This window comes from Perognathus longimembris, chromosome 3 (assembly GCF_023159225.1).
Source record: "Perognathus longimembris pacificus isolate PPM17 chromosome 3, ASM2315922v1, whole genome shotgun sequence".
Classification (NCBI taxonomy): Eukaryota; Metazoa; Chordata; class Mammalia; order Rodentia; family Heteromyidae; genus Perognathus; species Perognathus longimembris.
Window position 1 is genome coordinate 95,345,689 of NC_063163.1, and position 14,402 is coordinate 95,360,090.

At 45.0% G+C, this 14,402-nt stretch overlaps 1 protein-coding gene across 5 annotated transcripts in view; it reads right to left on the reverse strand.

Moving 5' to 3' along the window:
* Positions 1-14,402, reverse strand: part of LOC125349369 (protein HIRA) — an 88,193-nt gene that overhangs the window by 15,084 nt on the left and 58,707 nt on the right. For all 5 annotated transcript variants that reach the window (XM_048343457.1, XM_048343456.1, XM_048343455.1 and 2 more), the window contains 5 exons: positions 10,757-10,951; positions 8,892-9,053; positions 2,900-3,104; positions 2,502-2,606; positions 545-693 (listed from right to left, as the gene is read on the reverse strand). In XM_048343457.1, coding sequence (XP_048199414.1) covers positions 545-693; positions 2,502-2,606; positions 2,900-3,104; positions 8,892-9,053; positions 10,757-10,951 — 816 coding nt within the window. The remainder of the gene's footprint in view (positions 1-544; positions 694-2,501; positions 2,607-2,899; positions 3,105-8,891; positions 9,054-10,756; positions 10,952-14,402) is intronic.

The window sequence follows — 14,402 nt, forward strand, 5'->3', positions numbered from 1 at the left end:
TCTTGACTGACTCTATGTTTGTAGGGACTTAAGAAAAATGTTAGTCATCTTATAGGCTAAGTACAGGAGGATGGAGCTCACAGAGCCCATGGAAAACCTTGGCTGATTAACCACTGAGTTAGGACTTGTTAGGACCTTGCTATGGAAAGAAGTGACTCTGAGGACAGTTTAATCCAACCTGTGTACCTCAAATGAAAATCTGGGGTCAAGGCAAAGAATCTGTCAAGGCAAGTCTGGAAGTTGAGACTTCAGAATCTGGCCAGACAAGTGAATGAAACCATCAGGGTTTGACTCTTAGCTTGGGTATCTCTCAAGGAAGTGCTCAGGTTCTCCATCTAGATTATGAGTACAGTGACACTTCACTGAGATGACAAAAGCACATGCTGGCCTGGAGGGAGGCCCAGTGTGAGCCTCTGTGCAAGCTGTTCTCTGACAGGCTGCACAGAGGTGTTCTCTGCTGTTACTGCAGGACAGTAACAGCATCCCACGGCACAGCACTTGGTGCCTGCTCTACATGGCAAGCTAGGCCCTTGCCTGCACTTACCAGCTGCCTGCGGCAGTGAGGATCCGGCTGGTGAGCACCGTCTCCCACTCCTTCCCTTCCCTGTTGCACTTGAGGCGGCTCAGCCTCACTCCTCCCACAGCTGTCACTTCATTCTCCACCTCGATATACATGGAAGGGTCAGAGCTCACCTGGATGGAGGAAAGCCAACATGAGACAGTGAACTGTACAGGAGATGGTCGCAGAATGGGTAAGAGGCTTGGGCTCTGAGGCAGGGCAGACACAGACAGTCTAGTTGGCTGACCAACGTGGTAACAGATGTTCAGGGAAGGGGGCTTCCATTCAGAGGAATGATTGGTCCAAGAAGTCAATGTAAAGACTCTAGCAGGGACAGAGCTGGGAGTGAAGACCTAAGACTTTCAGCCCCTACTTTGAAGGATCTCCAAAGACTAGTATTTGGTACAAGGAGAGCCATGATAGTTCTGGGAGGCAGGTCTAGTCTGTGGCAGAGAGCTTGATGTGCTCATATGAAACCAGGCAACATGATATTCCTTAGCATAACAGGACATTAGACCTGTGACATGGGCTTAATTCAGTGTCCAGTGCCAAATGGACTCAGCTGGGAAGCTGACCAACTGATGTTCAGTGTCAAAAGCCAAGCAGACAACAGCCAGGAGCCATGTTCTTTTTAGACATCCTCGAACCAAGGAAAGTTCAAGGTGGTAGATGGAGGAGGGCTAAGTGTTTGGAGAATTCTCAGCTACTGATCACTAGAGATGTCTCTTGCTTCTGCTCACATTAGAAGCAAGTTCAAAGTGCATGGGTCTCCTTCACTTCTACCTGCTCCACTCTTCTGCACCAGAGTCCCAAGGACCTTAGCAGCCTGATAAAGGCTCATAGTAAGGGCTATCCTTGGCTGTTAAAATTTCAAGGGCAGGGGCTGGGGATATGGCCTAGTGGCGAGAGAGCTTGCCTCGTATACATGAGGCCCTGGGTTCAATTCCCCAGCACCATATATACAGAAAATGGCCAGAAGTGGTGCTGTGGCTCAAGTGGCAGAGTGCTAGCCTTGAGCAAAAAGGAAGCCAGGGACAGTGCTCAGGCCCTGAGTCCAAGGCCCAGGACTGGCCAAAAAAAAAAAAAAAAGACTTCAAGGGCAAAGGCACAGAAAGAAAGAGACATGAAGATGGGGCACTGGAAGCTACCTGCATTAAGATTTGGCTCACTAGTGGCTCACACCTGTAATCCTAACTACTCAGGAAGTTGAAATCTGAAGATCTTGGTTAAAGCCAGCCCAGGCAAGAAAGCTTGTGAGACTCTTTTTTTTTTTTTTGCCAGTCGTGGGCCTTGGCCTCAGGGCCTGAGCACTGTCCCTGGTTTCTTTTTGCCCAGGGATAGCACTCTACCACTTGAGCCACAGCGCCACCTCTGGCCATTTTCTATATATGCGGTGCTGGGGAATCGAACCCAGGGCTTCATGTATGTGAGGCAAGCACTCTTGCCACTAGGCCATATTCCCAGCCCCTTTGTGAGACTCTTATCTCAGATTAACCACCAAAAAGGTGAAGATGGTAGAGCGCCACCTTGAGTAAAAAACCCAGGCCCTAAGTTCAAACTCTAATATGGCATCATTTAAAAGAAAAAAAGAAAAGAAAAGAAAGAATGCTGGGAATGTGGCTTAGTGGTAAAGTGCTTGCCCAGCATGCATTAAGCCCTGGGTTTGATTCCTCAGTACCATATAAGTAGAAAAAGCCAGAAGTGGTGCTGTGGCTCAAGTGGCAGAGTGCTAGCCTTGAGCAAAAGAAGCTCAGGGACAGTGCTCAGACACTGAGTTCAAGCCCCAAGACTGGAAAAAAGAAAAAGAAAAGAAAAAACTGACAATTACTCAGGTTCCCGATGATTGTCTCCTAAAGGAGAATGGAGAGCCACTGCAGCCCAGTCCTCAAGACAGTTGTACCCCCAGAGGAGAGAGGGATAGATGAAGGGTCTCCACACTTACCTGGAGAGTGAATGCTCGCTGGGGGCCTGGAACAGGCAGCTTCAATGTAAGTGCTGGTGCAGACAGACACATAGCCTCCTTCTCTGCAGTCAGGGTAGCTGGAGACTGGAAGAGCCAGACAAGTCTGAGCCCCACAACAACACTATAGGGGTTGTCACTCAGAAGTGAGGCTGGGCCTGCTCCTAGAGCATTCTTGCTTCACTAGGGGACCTGTTTAAGGACTCTGGGTGGGTGAAGGGCAGGTGTGAAAGAGCATGGCCTATCACATTCCTCCGTATATGTGTCTAAGCAGCTGGCTCCTATAGCGTCCCATACTGACTGTGTAACAGGGCTTGCATGGCTCCCAGCACTGAGCCCAGGGAGCTGGGGCCAGGTAGACAGGTTCCCATGGGCCTCACCTGGACAGACAGGGACACAGGCAGGAGACGGGTGTCTTTCCGAGGGCGCCCTTTCTTCTTCTTTTCCACAGTCTCCACCTCCAGCTCAAGTTTTCGCTTAGACAGGGAAGAGGGCTTGGATAAGGGGGCCTTTTCGTCACTGTCACTGCTGCTCTCCAGGAGGTCCCGGGGCCTCAGCTCTTTCATGAGGTTCTGATCTTTCAACCTGAGCAAACATAGACACCCATGACTGTCCACACAAATAATTTGATAATTCAAATAACAAATGTATAACTGATAATTTTATAAACAATAAACGTATGGTTTCATAATTCAAAACCTACACTGTTCCCAAAATGCGAAAAAATAATAGAGAGGAATTCTGGTTTCTACTCCAACACACAAAGAACTTGGAGGCTGAGACTAAAAATCAGAAAAGCAACATCACTTCTTAAATCCATCAAGAGAATTTAAGTAACTGTTGCATTGCTGGAGGCTAAGGGTGGGCAAGCTCCTGGGGGCCCAGTGGTAGGAGGATACCTACACATTTCCTGTGTCCTCTGAACTTGGGGGTAGGGGTGGGGGACAAACTATTTTGTGTGTTTGTGTGTGTGTGTGTCCTGGGAATGGATCTCAGGGTCTGGGCACTATCCCTGAGCATCCTTGGCTCAAGGCTAGTTTACCACTTGAGCACAGCTAACTTCTGACTTTTTTGAGTAGTTAGCTGGAGATAAGAGGCTCATAGATTTTCAAGATCTCAGCTTCTTGAGTTTCTAGGATTACAGGTGTGAGCCACTCTGTTAGGACAACCATTTTGAAACATGACCAAAACCTTTCTACTTTCCATAACCAGCCCTGTCCACAGGGGAAACTACTGTATCAGGGACTTATCTCATCTAGGGCAAGGCAGGCAATTAGCCAATGCCAATATTATGAGTATTGGGGTTTGGTCAGGCTCTGTAACTTGAACCATACTTCCACTCTGGCTTTCTGTTGGCTAATTGGTTTTGTCTGCCTGTGCTGGTTTTGAACTAGGATCCCCAGATGCGCCTGAGTAGCTAGGACTATATACATAAGCCAGTGGCATCTTTTTTTTTTTTTTTTTTTTGTGTGTGTGTGTGTGTGTGTGTGTGTGTGTGTGTGTGTGTGTGTGTGTGTGTGTTTTGCCAGTCTTGGTGCTTGGACTCAAGGCCTGAGCACTGTCCCTGGCTTCTTTTTGCTTAAGGCTAGCACTCTGCCACTGGAGCCACAGCGCCTCCTCTGGCCTTTTCTGTATATGTGGTGCTGAGGACTTGAACCCCAGGGCTTCATGTATGCGAGGCAAGCATTCTTGCCACTAGGCCATATTCCTAGCCCTATCTTGTGTTTTTTTGATCATGTATTACTAGTTTTATTTTCTACTTACTTTGTACCATAAAATTTATTTCAAAGTATAGAATTCAGTAGTTTTTAGAGTATTTGTAAGAACTCTGTATCCATCAGCAATCACTCTCAGGCCTTGGCAACTAATGCATTCTCTATGGATTTAATTCTGTACATTTCATACAAACACAAATAACACACAATATGTGGTCCTTTATTGTTGGCTTCTTTCATTTTTCAAGGTTTGTCCTTGATCTAGCATATGTAAGTACTCCATTCTATTGAAAGAATATGCCATATTATCAGCTGCCCATTAGTCAATGGAGATTTGCATTGCTTTTACTTTATGGTACTTGTGAAAGTAATGATATGAACATTTGTTTTGTTTTTTGTTATTGTTATTGGCCGTGGGGCTTGAACACAGGGCTTGGGCTCTGTCTCTGAGCTCTTTTGTTTTTTTTTTTGCCAGTCCTGGGCCATGAACTCAGGGCCTGAGCACTGTGCCTGGCTTCTTATTGCTCAAGGACTAGTACTATGCCACTAGAGCCACAGTGCCACTTCTGGCCCTTTTCTGTATATGTGGTGCTGAGGAATTGAACCCAGGGCTTCTTGTATACGAAGCAAGCACTCTTGCCACTAGGCCATATTCCCAGCCCCTGATATGAACATTTGTGTAGGAGTTATTGCATGAATATCTACTTTCAACTCCTTTGGGTTTGTGCCAAGTTCAGAATTGCTGTGTTACATGTTACCAGTGGAGGAACAGCCTGGATTTTTTTACATTCCCTCTAGCTTCACTAATACTATCTGACCATCTAATCTTTGTTGTGTTGTTTTGTTTTGTTTTTGCCAGTTCTGGGCCTTGGACTCAGGGCCTGAGCACTGTCCCTGGCTTCTTCTTGCTCAAGGATAGCACTCTGCCACTTGAGTCACAGCGCCACTTCTGGCTGTTTTCTATGTGGTGCTGGGGAATCGAACCCAGGGCTTCATGTATACGAGGCAAGCACTCTACCACTAGGCCATATTCCCAGCCTCTGACCATCTAATCTTTGGATTACAGCCATCCTTGAGGGTGTACGTTTGATTTGTACTTCATTCTAATGGCAAATGATATGGACTGTTTTTATGTACTTATGGGTTATTTGTATATCTTCTTTGAAGCAATTACTATTTAAGCCCTTTGCCCATTATCTCTCCCTCTCCCCTTCCTACCCTTCCCTTCCTCCTCTCTTTCAAGCACACATGCACATGCACCAGAACTTGAACTCAGGGCCTTGAGCTCTTGCTTGGCTTTTTATACTCAAGGATCTTACCACTCCTCCACTTCTGGCTTTTGGCTGGTTAATTGGAGACCAGAGTCTCATGAATTTGTCTGCCTTGTAGGCTAGTTCTGAGCCATGATCCTTAGGATCTCAGCCTCGTGCGTAACTAGGATTACAGTTAAGAGCCACCAACACCCAGGCCTGTTGCCCACTCTTAAATGGCAATGTTAGTCTTTTCATGGTGGAATTCTAAGAGTTCTTTACTTTAGAGCCTAGAACTTAATGAGTTGTGATATGCAAATATTTTTCCCATTTTGATGGTTGTCTTTTCATTCTGATAATTAAAAGAAATTTTTTTGGCTTGTACCAGGACTTGAACTTAGAGGTTTGAGTTCGAGCTTGACTTTCTTGCACATAGCTGTTGCTCTTCCACTTGAGCATGGCTTCAGCATTCTTCCAGCATGGCTTAGCTGGAGAAGGAATCTCTAGGACTTTTCTTTGGTTTTGAACTGTGATCCTCCAGCTCACAGCTTCCTGAGTAGCTATGATTACAGGTATGAACCACCAGGCCAAAATTTCAATTTAGATGAAATCTCACTTACCTTCTTTGTAAAATTAGTTGTAGGTGCTTGGTATATCATATCTAAGAAACCGTCAACTACTATAAGTTCACAATGATTTCTGTATTTACTTTGAAGAGTTGTATAGTTTTAGTTCTTACATGCTCTCATTCACATTGAACTAGTTATTACATGTGGAACAGAGTATTAATTTTGTTTCATATTTTGATCTTTCATGATTTTAAGTGCCTTTCAAAAAGCTCTTGATTTACCAAAGGTCAAACCTGCAGTTTATTCCATCCCTTACATTTGTACTCAATGGATTTTTTTTCTTCATGTGTTTTGCTACTCTGAATGTTAGGTTGTTCATCTAGGTAGTGCTTTATTTATTTAACGCAGTTTCTTTTTTCTAAACTAAATCCAAACACTAACAGCTCTTTCTCCCTTGCCAAGATAGGTGATGTCTTATTAAGAATGCTGTTATGCCCTGGGAACAGGGAATGTCCCCACAGAGAGAGTAGATCTGCATCTTTGCTAAATACTTTTAGATGTTAACTAAAGCAAAATTCCCATTTGGTGATTTCTAGATGACATGGGTAGTGTTCATTGACTCCAGAGCCTGTATGATATACACTAAGGTGGAAGGATGGCATGTTCCAGACTAGCATGGACTACATAGTGAGATCTTGTCTCAAAAAGAGAAAGAGCCAGGCACTGGTAGCTCATACCTGTAATCCTAACTACTCAAGAGGCTGAGATCTGAGGATCATGGTTCGAAGCCAGCCTGGGAAGGAAAGTCCATGAGACTCTTACCTCAGAAAAAGCCGGAAGTGGCACCATGGCTCAAGTAGTAGAATGAGTCAAAGAAGCTCAGGGACAGTGCCCAGGCCCAGAGCTCCCAGGACCAGCACAGGAAAAGAAAAAAGGAAGAAGAAGAAGAAGAAAGGAGGAGGAGGAGGAGGAGGAGGAGGAGGGGGGAGGAGGGGGGGAGGAGGAGGAGGGGGAGGAGGAGGGGGAGGGGGGAGGGGGGAGGAGGAGGAGGAAGAGGAGGAGAAGGAGGAGGAGGAGGAAGAGGAAGAGGAAGAGGAAGAGGAAGAAGAAGAGGAAGAAGAAGAAGAAGAAGAAGAAGAAGAAGAAGAAGAAGAAGAAGAAGAAGAAGAAGAAGAAGAAGAACCACCCCAATTAAATGATCCTACATCTACAAAAGAATAGGCTTGTAGTAATAATCTCAACAGGACTCCTGCCTAACTCAAGGCCAGGCTGAGACATTCAACTTGTCTGCCATATTTCTGGGTCACCTGTCAGTTTTATGTTCTAATATTCACCTTTCAAGGGATCTGTGCCATGGCTTGACTTTATGCTGGTGACTTAAGTTTCAATTCCTACATGGCTCAGGCCAAAGATTGCAATGAATTGGTGATGCTCATTAAAACTCAAGGTCTCTGGCCAACAGTTGGGTAGCTCCCAGCCCAGTACACATAGTGTGCTCATTTTTGGTTCACTTACAGAGCTCCTGGGGACTATAAACAAAGTATTTCATGAAGGAAAATCCATTATTGCTACAGAAATTGCTACATAAAAAGATTATATAGAATTTTTTATATTAATGTAAGCATGATAATATTAAGTTCGGGGTTCTGCACCAACTTCTTAGATAGACTTGAAGGGTGGTACCTCCACACTGTGCTCTAGGGACTGTTCTCCAAGGAGAACAATTATTCCCAGACAAGGTCTTTTGAGATAACAAGCAAAACTCAAAAGTAAACTAGTTTTAGCCCCAAGATACTGTTTGAGACAGTATCTTATAATGATGCCTATCTTGCTGGACATCTACTGGGAATCTTTGAACAATGTCCCCCTACTTGGCACCTTGTGACACAGGCTGGTGTGCTTCTGTCCTAGGCAGTCAAACTCTAGTTGCAGGCTGGGAATATGGCCTAGTGGTAAAGTGCTTGCCTTTTATACATGAAGCCTTGGGTTCGATTCCCTAGCACCATATATATAGAAAAAGCCGGAAGTGGTGCTGTGGCTCAAGTGGTAGAATGCTGCTAGCCTTGAGCAAAAAGAAGCCAGGGACAGTGCTCAGGCCCTGAGTTCAAGTCCCAGGACTGGCAAAAAACAGAACTCTAGTTGCCTCTCAGTGGGGTCTATCTCCCAAAGACAGTTCTACTGCCCTTGTGGGAGGAAGGTGAGGAAGGTGAGGACGGTAGCACAGCCTCTGTTTAGCTCCATTAGCCCTCAACTCACTGGGATGCACAGTAAGCTCCCTGGCATAGGGCAAGCTTGCGGAGGCCCCTCCCATGAGATGGCAAAGCTTAGTGTCAGTGGAGGCTACACATGTTCTGGCTGTCTCAGGAGGATGCTCTACTGCAACTCCAAGAAATAAAAGAACTACAGCTCATGTCTTTTGCTGCTGCATGCTAGGGCTGGCTCACATCTGTCATCCTAGCTACTCAGGAAGCGGAGAATTGAGGACTGCAGTTCAAAGCCAGCCTAGGTAAGAAAGTCTGTGAAATTCATCTCCAACTTATCACCAGAAAACCAGAAGGGGTGCTGTGGCTCAAAGGGGTAGAGTGGTAGCCTTGAGCAAAAAGTTCGGGGACAGCGGACAGGTCCTCAGTTTATAACTAAAAATAACAACAAAAATGAAAATAGATAAATTGCAAGAACTCAGAAGCTCTGGTCATAAAGACCTTCCCATCTTTCAGCAGCTCCTTCCTCCTGGGAGCTTCAGGTCTCTGCAGTCTTATTCCCCTGCGGGAGGCACAAAGTAAAAGAGGAGGTATTCCACCCCTGGTTTCTTGGGGCCCTGTGCATCCAACACTTTACCTTTCAACAGATGTTGGGGTCACACTGGTCAAGGAAGGAGCACCTGGTGTGGCTTTGGACCGCTCTGTAAACCGGGAGTCAAATGCTTTCATGGGTTCAATCTTGGATGGGGTCGTTAACACGGAGGGTGACAATGCAGCAGGAGTAGAGGTAGCATTCATACTGGGGAATAAAGATGGGAGGTAAGTTAGCACACCTAAAGGATGCAGAAGTCTAGGACTTGCATAGTTTGGAGCCTATTGAAATGGATACAAATATTAAACTTCTAAAACCTTAAAAAATTTAAAAGTGAAATTTATTCCTTTTTGTTAGGACGTTCACAAGTAAAAACCCTGGAAAGGGGCTGGGAATGTGGCTTGGTGGTAGAGTGCTTGCCTTCTATACATGAAGCCCGGGGTTCGATCCCTCAGCCCCACATATATAGAAAATGGCCAGAAGCGGTGCTGTGGCCCAAGTGGTAGAGTGCTAGCCTTGAATAAAAAGAAGCCAGGGACAGTGCTCAGGCCCCGAGGTCCAAGCCCCAGTACTGGAAAAAAACAAACCACACATATATAAATATCCTGGAAGTCTGGCTACCTGAAAAGGTTATGAGCAAATGCATTCACATTTTTCTCTTGTGTTCTGAGAGATTCTGGGGGTAGCTAACCATATAGTTGGATCTCTACAACCAGACTACAGTAAGTTTACCTCGGCCACTTCAACTACCAGCCTTAGCCACTTTCATGATGGCTATGACAAGAAAATCCCCTATTTGGGGTCCTGAAAGCCATAGCTTATTCCTGGACTTTATTCTCACGTTCCCCCCAACCCCCCCCCCCCGCCTTTCTGGGTGGCCCCTCTCATCTGTCACTGTGACAATGACAAATTCTCAGCACTCTCTACCAGGTACCCATCACACAGCCTTTGCCTTCTACTGTAGAGAGAATTGAGAGGCCTAATGCCACTGGGATCAGCCTGCTGATCACATTCAGGTAATGTGATCTCCACACCAAAAACCTAGTCATCTCAGACAGTACTTTCCTTGTCCTTCATGACCTGATGACTTGTAGGCCAATCCGGACAGGTTTCTCAGCCCTCCCAGACACCCTTCCTCCCTGATGAGTCTAACTTTGCTGCCTTCTTTTCACCTCTAGGGTTCCAATTTCCTAAGAGTAGTGATCCCTGATGCTCAGTGTGCCTGCACAGCCCTGCCTCAGAACCCAGAGCAGGAGGCAGTAGTAACACAAGATCCCTTCTGAAAAGCCTGAGATCTACATACCAATCCCTTCTCATGGCTTGCCACTTTGTTCCAATGGATTCCAGAATATACCCTGCAACACTGTGGTTGCCTCTTTCCCATCAGTTTTCACCCTTCCTGTAGACAAGAAGCTACGAGTATATGGCCTGAGGATGCTCAGTCCCTGAATTGTCCAACCCAGAGCAGGTATGGGACAAACCTTCATGCCTGCCTCCTATTCATGCTTTCCCTCTGGCCTTCTTAACAAAATTAAAGTTCAGAGAAGACATGGCCTTGGAGTGAATTTGATTTTAGTGTCTGTTTGCTCACAGCATAAAGTGGAGGACAAAGCCCCAGAAACCTGAGGCCTCTACCAATGTGAATCTGTGAAAAAGTGGGACAATGGCAGGTGGCATTTCACTGGCAGGGCCCCAAGCTTTATACCCTAGTGCTCAGGAGCTCTGAATCAGACTCTCCTGAACAAGCCTTCCATTTTGAGAACTTCACCTAAAATCAAGCATTTAGTCTTTTTATCTCTTAAACAGAAGAGATCATGGAGAACAGAATGAAATTCTCACCCTCAAAGATCAATGTCCAAATTTGAACTTTCCCAAGAGAAGGAAGGAACCAAACCTTGGCATTCACTAACCTGTCCTTACTGACAGATTCACCTGTAGGCCTGGCACCAGTGGCTGCCACAGGTTCTGTGCAAGGCTTCGAGGCGCCGAAGGAGGGGGTACTGGTGTCCAGTGGCAGTAACTGCTGACTGCTAGGAGAGGAGAGCATGGAGCCTGCCAGGGAGCCGGAGAGTGGGATGCTGTTAAAGAAGGCCGTGGAGAAGTCCCTGTTGTGAAGTGAGAACAAAAGTCAGCAGGAAAATAAGGTACCAGGTAATTTATAAGTAAATTCCATAGAAGAAATTAAGATATCAAGTACTTTATACTTTTTTTTTGACCGCAAGGCAATATATTCTTAGGGTAGATAATTTGGAATACAGAAAAGCCAAAAGGAAATGAAGCCAGTTGATAGTAGCTCACACCTGGGGCTTGAACCCAGGGCCTGAGCACTGTTCCTGGCTTCTTTTTACTCAAGGCTAGCACTCTACCACTTGAGCCACAGTGCTACTTCTGGCTTTTCCTATATATGTGGTGCTGAGGAATCGAACCCAGGGCTTCATGGATCCAAGGCAAGCACTCTACCACTAAGCCACATTCCTAGTCCCCACTATGACTCTTTATGGTACATTTTTGCTTGTCAATAGATGGGAAGCTTTAAGAAAATTATTTGAGAATGTTTTACTAGTCCAGCCTGGTCTGGGAATTTTGAAACTTCTATCTTTATCTGGTGAGTACTAGAATTTACAGGTGCATATCAAGTCCACCTAAAATTTATTATCATTATAATGTTTGGTGCCAGAGCTTGGGTGCTGTCCCTTGAAATTTTATGTTCTACCACTTGAGGAATAGCTCTACTTCTTTTTGCTGGTTAAATGGAGATGAGTCTCATGGACTTTCCTGCCTACAATGGAGATTTGAATTGTTATTCTTCTTAGATCTCAGCCTTCTGAGTAGCTAGCATTATAGGCATGAAGCAAAATGTCTTTTCTGTGTATGTATGTTGGTCCTAGGGCTTAAACTCAAGGCCTGGGTGCTATTCCTGAGCATTTTTGCTCAAAGCTAGTGCTCTACCACATGAGCCACAGGTCCATTTCTGGATTTTTGGTGATTAATTGGAGATTAGAGTCAGGGACTTTACTGCCTGAGCTGGCTTCGAATTGTGCTTCTTAGATCTCAGCCTTCTGAGTAGCTAGTTTTATAGGCATGAGTCACTTGTACCTAGCTTTGTGGTCAAATTTTCATCTCATCTGTAGAAAAAAATGTTTTGTCGTGTTTTTTTAAATGCTGGTAGTGTGACTTGAATTCCAGGTCTTAAACTTTCTTGAGGCTTTTCTTTTTTTGGCCAGTCCTGGCGCTTGGACTCAGGGCCTGAGCACTGTCCCTGGTTTCTTTTTGCTCAAGGCTAGCACTCTGCCACTTGAGCCACAGCGCCCCTTCTGGCTGTTTTCTATATATGTGGTGCTGGGGAATCAAACTCAGGGCAAGCACTTTGCCACTAGGTCATATTCCCAGCCCTCTTGAGGCTTTTCTTTCTGCCCATGGCTTGTGCTAGACCTCTTGAGCCACACCTTTACTTACGGCTTTTTGCCAGTTAGTTGGAGATAAGAGTCTCATGCATTTGTCAGCCAGGGTTTGCTTTTAGGGATCCTCAGATCTTAGCTTCTTGAGTAGCTAGGATTATAGACATGAGCCACTGGCACTTTGCTTAGAAAGTTTTTGACCTCTTGAGATTATATTTTTTTATGGACTCTACTCACATTTTAAACAAAAATATTTTAGTCAGCAAAAAATAATATTAAGGGCTGGGAATATGGTCTATAATGGTAAAGTGCTCACCTCGTATACATGAAGCCCTGGGTTTGATTGATTCCTCAGAACCACATATATAGAAAAAGCTGGAAGTGGCGCCGTGGCTCAAAAGGCAGAGTGCTAGCCTTGAGCAAAAAGAAGACAGGGACAGTGCTCAGGCCCTGGGTTCAAGCCCCAGGACTGGCAAAAAACAAAACAAAACAAAACAAAAATAACATTAAGGGGTTGGGAATGTGGCTTAGTGGTAGAGTGCTTGCCTAGCAAGCGTGAGTCCCTTGGTTTGACTCCTTGGCACCACATATACAGAAAAAGCCAGAAGTGGCTCTGTGGCTCAAATGCTAGAGTGCTAGTCTTGAGCAAAAGGAAGCCAGGGACAGTGCTCAGGCCCTCAGTCCAAGCCCCAGGACTGTTAAAAACAACAACAACAACAACACACACACACACACACACACACCCAACACACACACACACACACAAAAGCAAAACAACCAACCTCTGAGTTGTTAATATGTTTCTAGTTTTGAAATTAGGATTTAATCCAGTTTCTAGCATGGTAGGTAGCGGTAGTGCTGGTTCTCATCTATTCAATCAGCAGATGTTTCAACATGGATACAGAACCTGACTTTCAAACCTTGTGTTAATATTTGAGTCTTTTGTGGAAATTATTACGTCCCACTGCTCTAGTTATGTGTTAGTACCCCACTGTTTTAACTGCTGGTGAGGAGAATCTTCCCTGAATAACATTTGTTTCACAAATACTGGAGCTCTCCTATGTACTTTTCCAAACAACTTGAAAATTACCTTTCTGAATCTTTTTTTGTGTGTGTGTGCCCTGATCTTGGAGCTTGAACTCAGGGCTTGTCCATGAACTCTTCTGCTCATGGTTAGTGCTCTAACACTTTGAGCCACAGCTCCACTTCTTGTTTTCTGGTGGCTAATTGGAGACAAGCATCTCATGGATTTTCCTTTCTGGGCTGGCTTCAAACCATGATTCTCATATCTCAGCTTTTTGAGTGGCTAGGATGACAGGCTTGAGCCACCGGCAAATTTCTGATGAAAGTTATGGTTTGTTGTAATTGGCTCATGTTACAGTGAAATTGCCTCAATTTTTTTCTTTGTTTACTTTTCTTGTTACATTTTAGGTATTTCATTTGAAGCTGTAATTGATTCTTGTACTCCTTTTCTTTTGTACCACCTTTTTTTTTGGTGCTAGTACTGGGGCTTGAACTGAGAGCCTGGACACTGTCCTTGGCTTTCTCACTTAAGTTTGGAGCTCTACCACTTGAGCCACACCTCCACATCCAGATTTTAGGTGGTTAACTGGAGCTACCAGTCTCACAGACTTATCTGCCTGGGCTGTCCTTCAGATCTCAGCCTTCTGAGTAGCTAAGATTGTTAAGTGTGGGCTGGGGATATAGCCTAGTGGCAAGAGTCCCTGCCTCGGATACACGAGGCCCTAGGTTCGATTCCCCAGCACCACATATACAGAAAACGGCCAGAAGCGGCGCTGTGGCTCAAGTGGCAGAGTGCTAGCCTTGAGCCGGAAGAAGCCGGGGACAGTGCTCAGGCCCTGAGTCCAAGGCCCAGGACTGGCCAAAAAAAAAAAAAAAAAAAAAAAAAAAAAAAAAAAAAAAAGATTGTTAAGTGTGAGCCACATTCCCAGCCCCATATCATTCTTCTCTTTCTCTTTTTACCCCTTTCCTCCCCTCTTCTTTATTTTCCTTGGCAGTACTGGGGCTTTAACTCAGAGTGCCTCATGTTCTTTACAGGGTACCAGTGGTTCCTATTTCTTCTTCTTCTTCTTCTTTTTTTTTTAAATTTCTTTTTTGTTTTTCAGTTCCTATTTCTTTTGATATGTAGACTTAAACT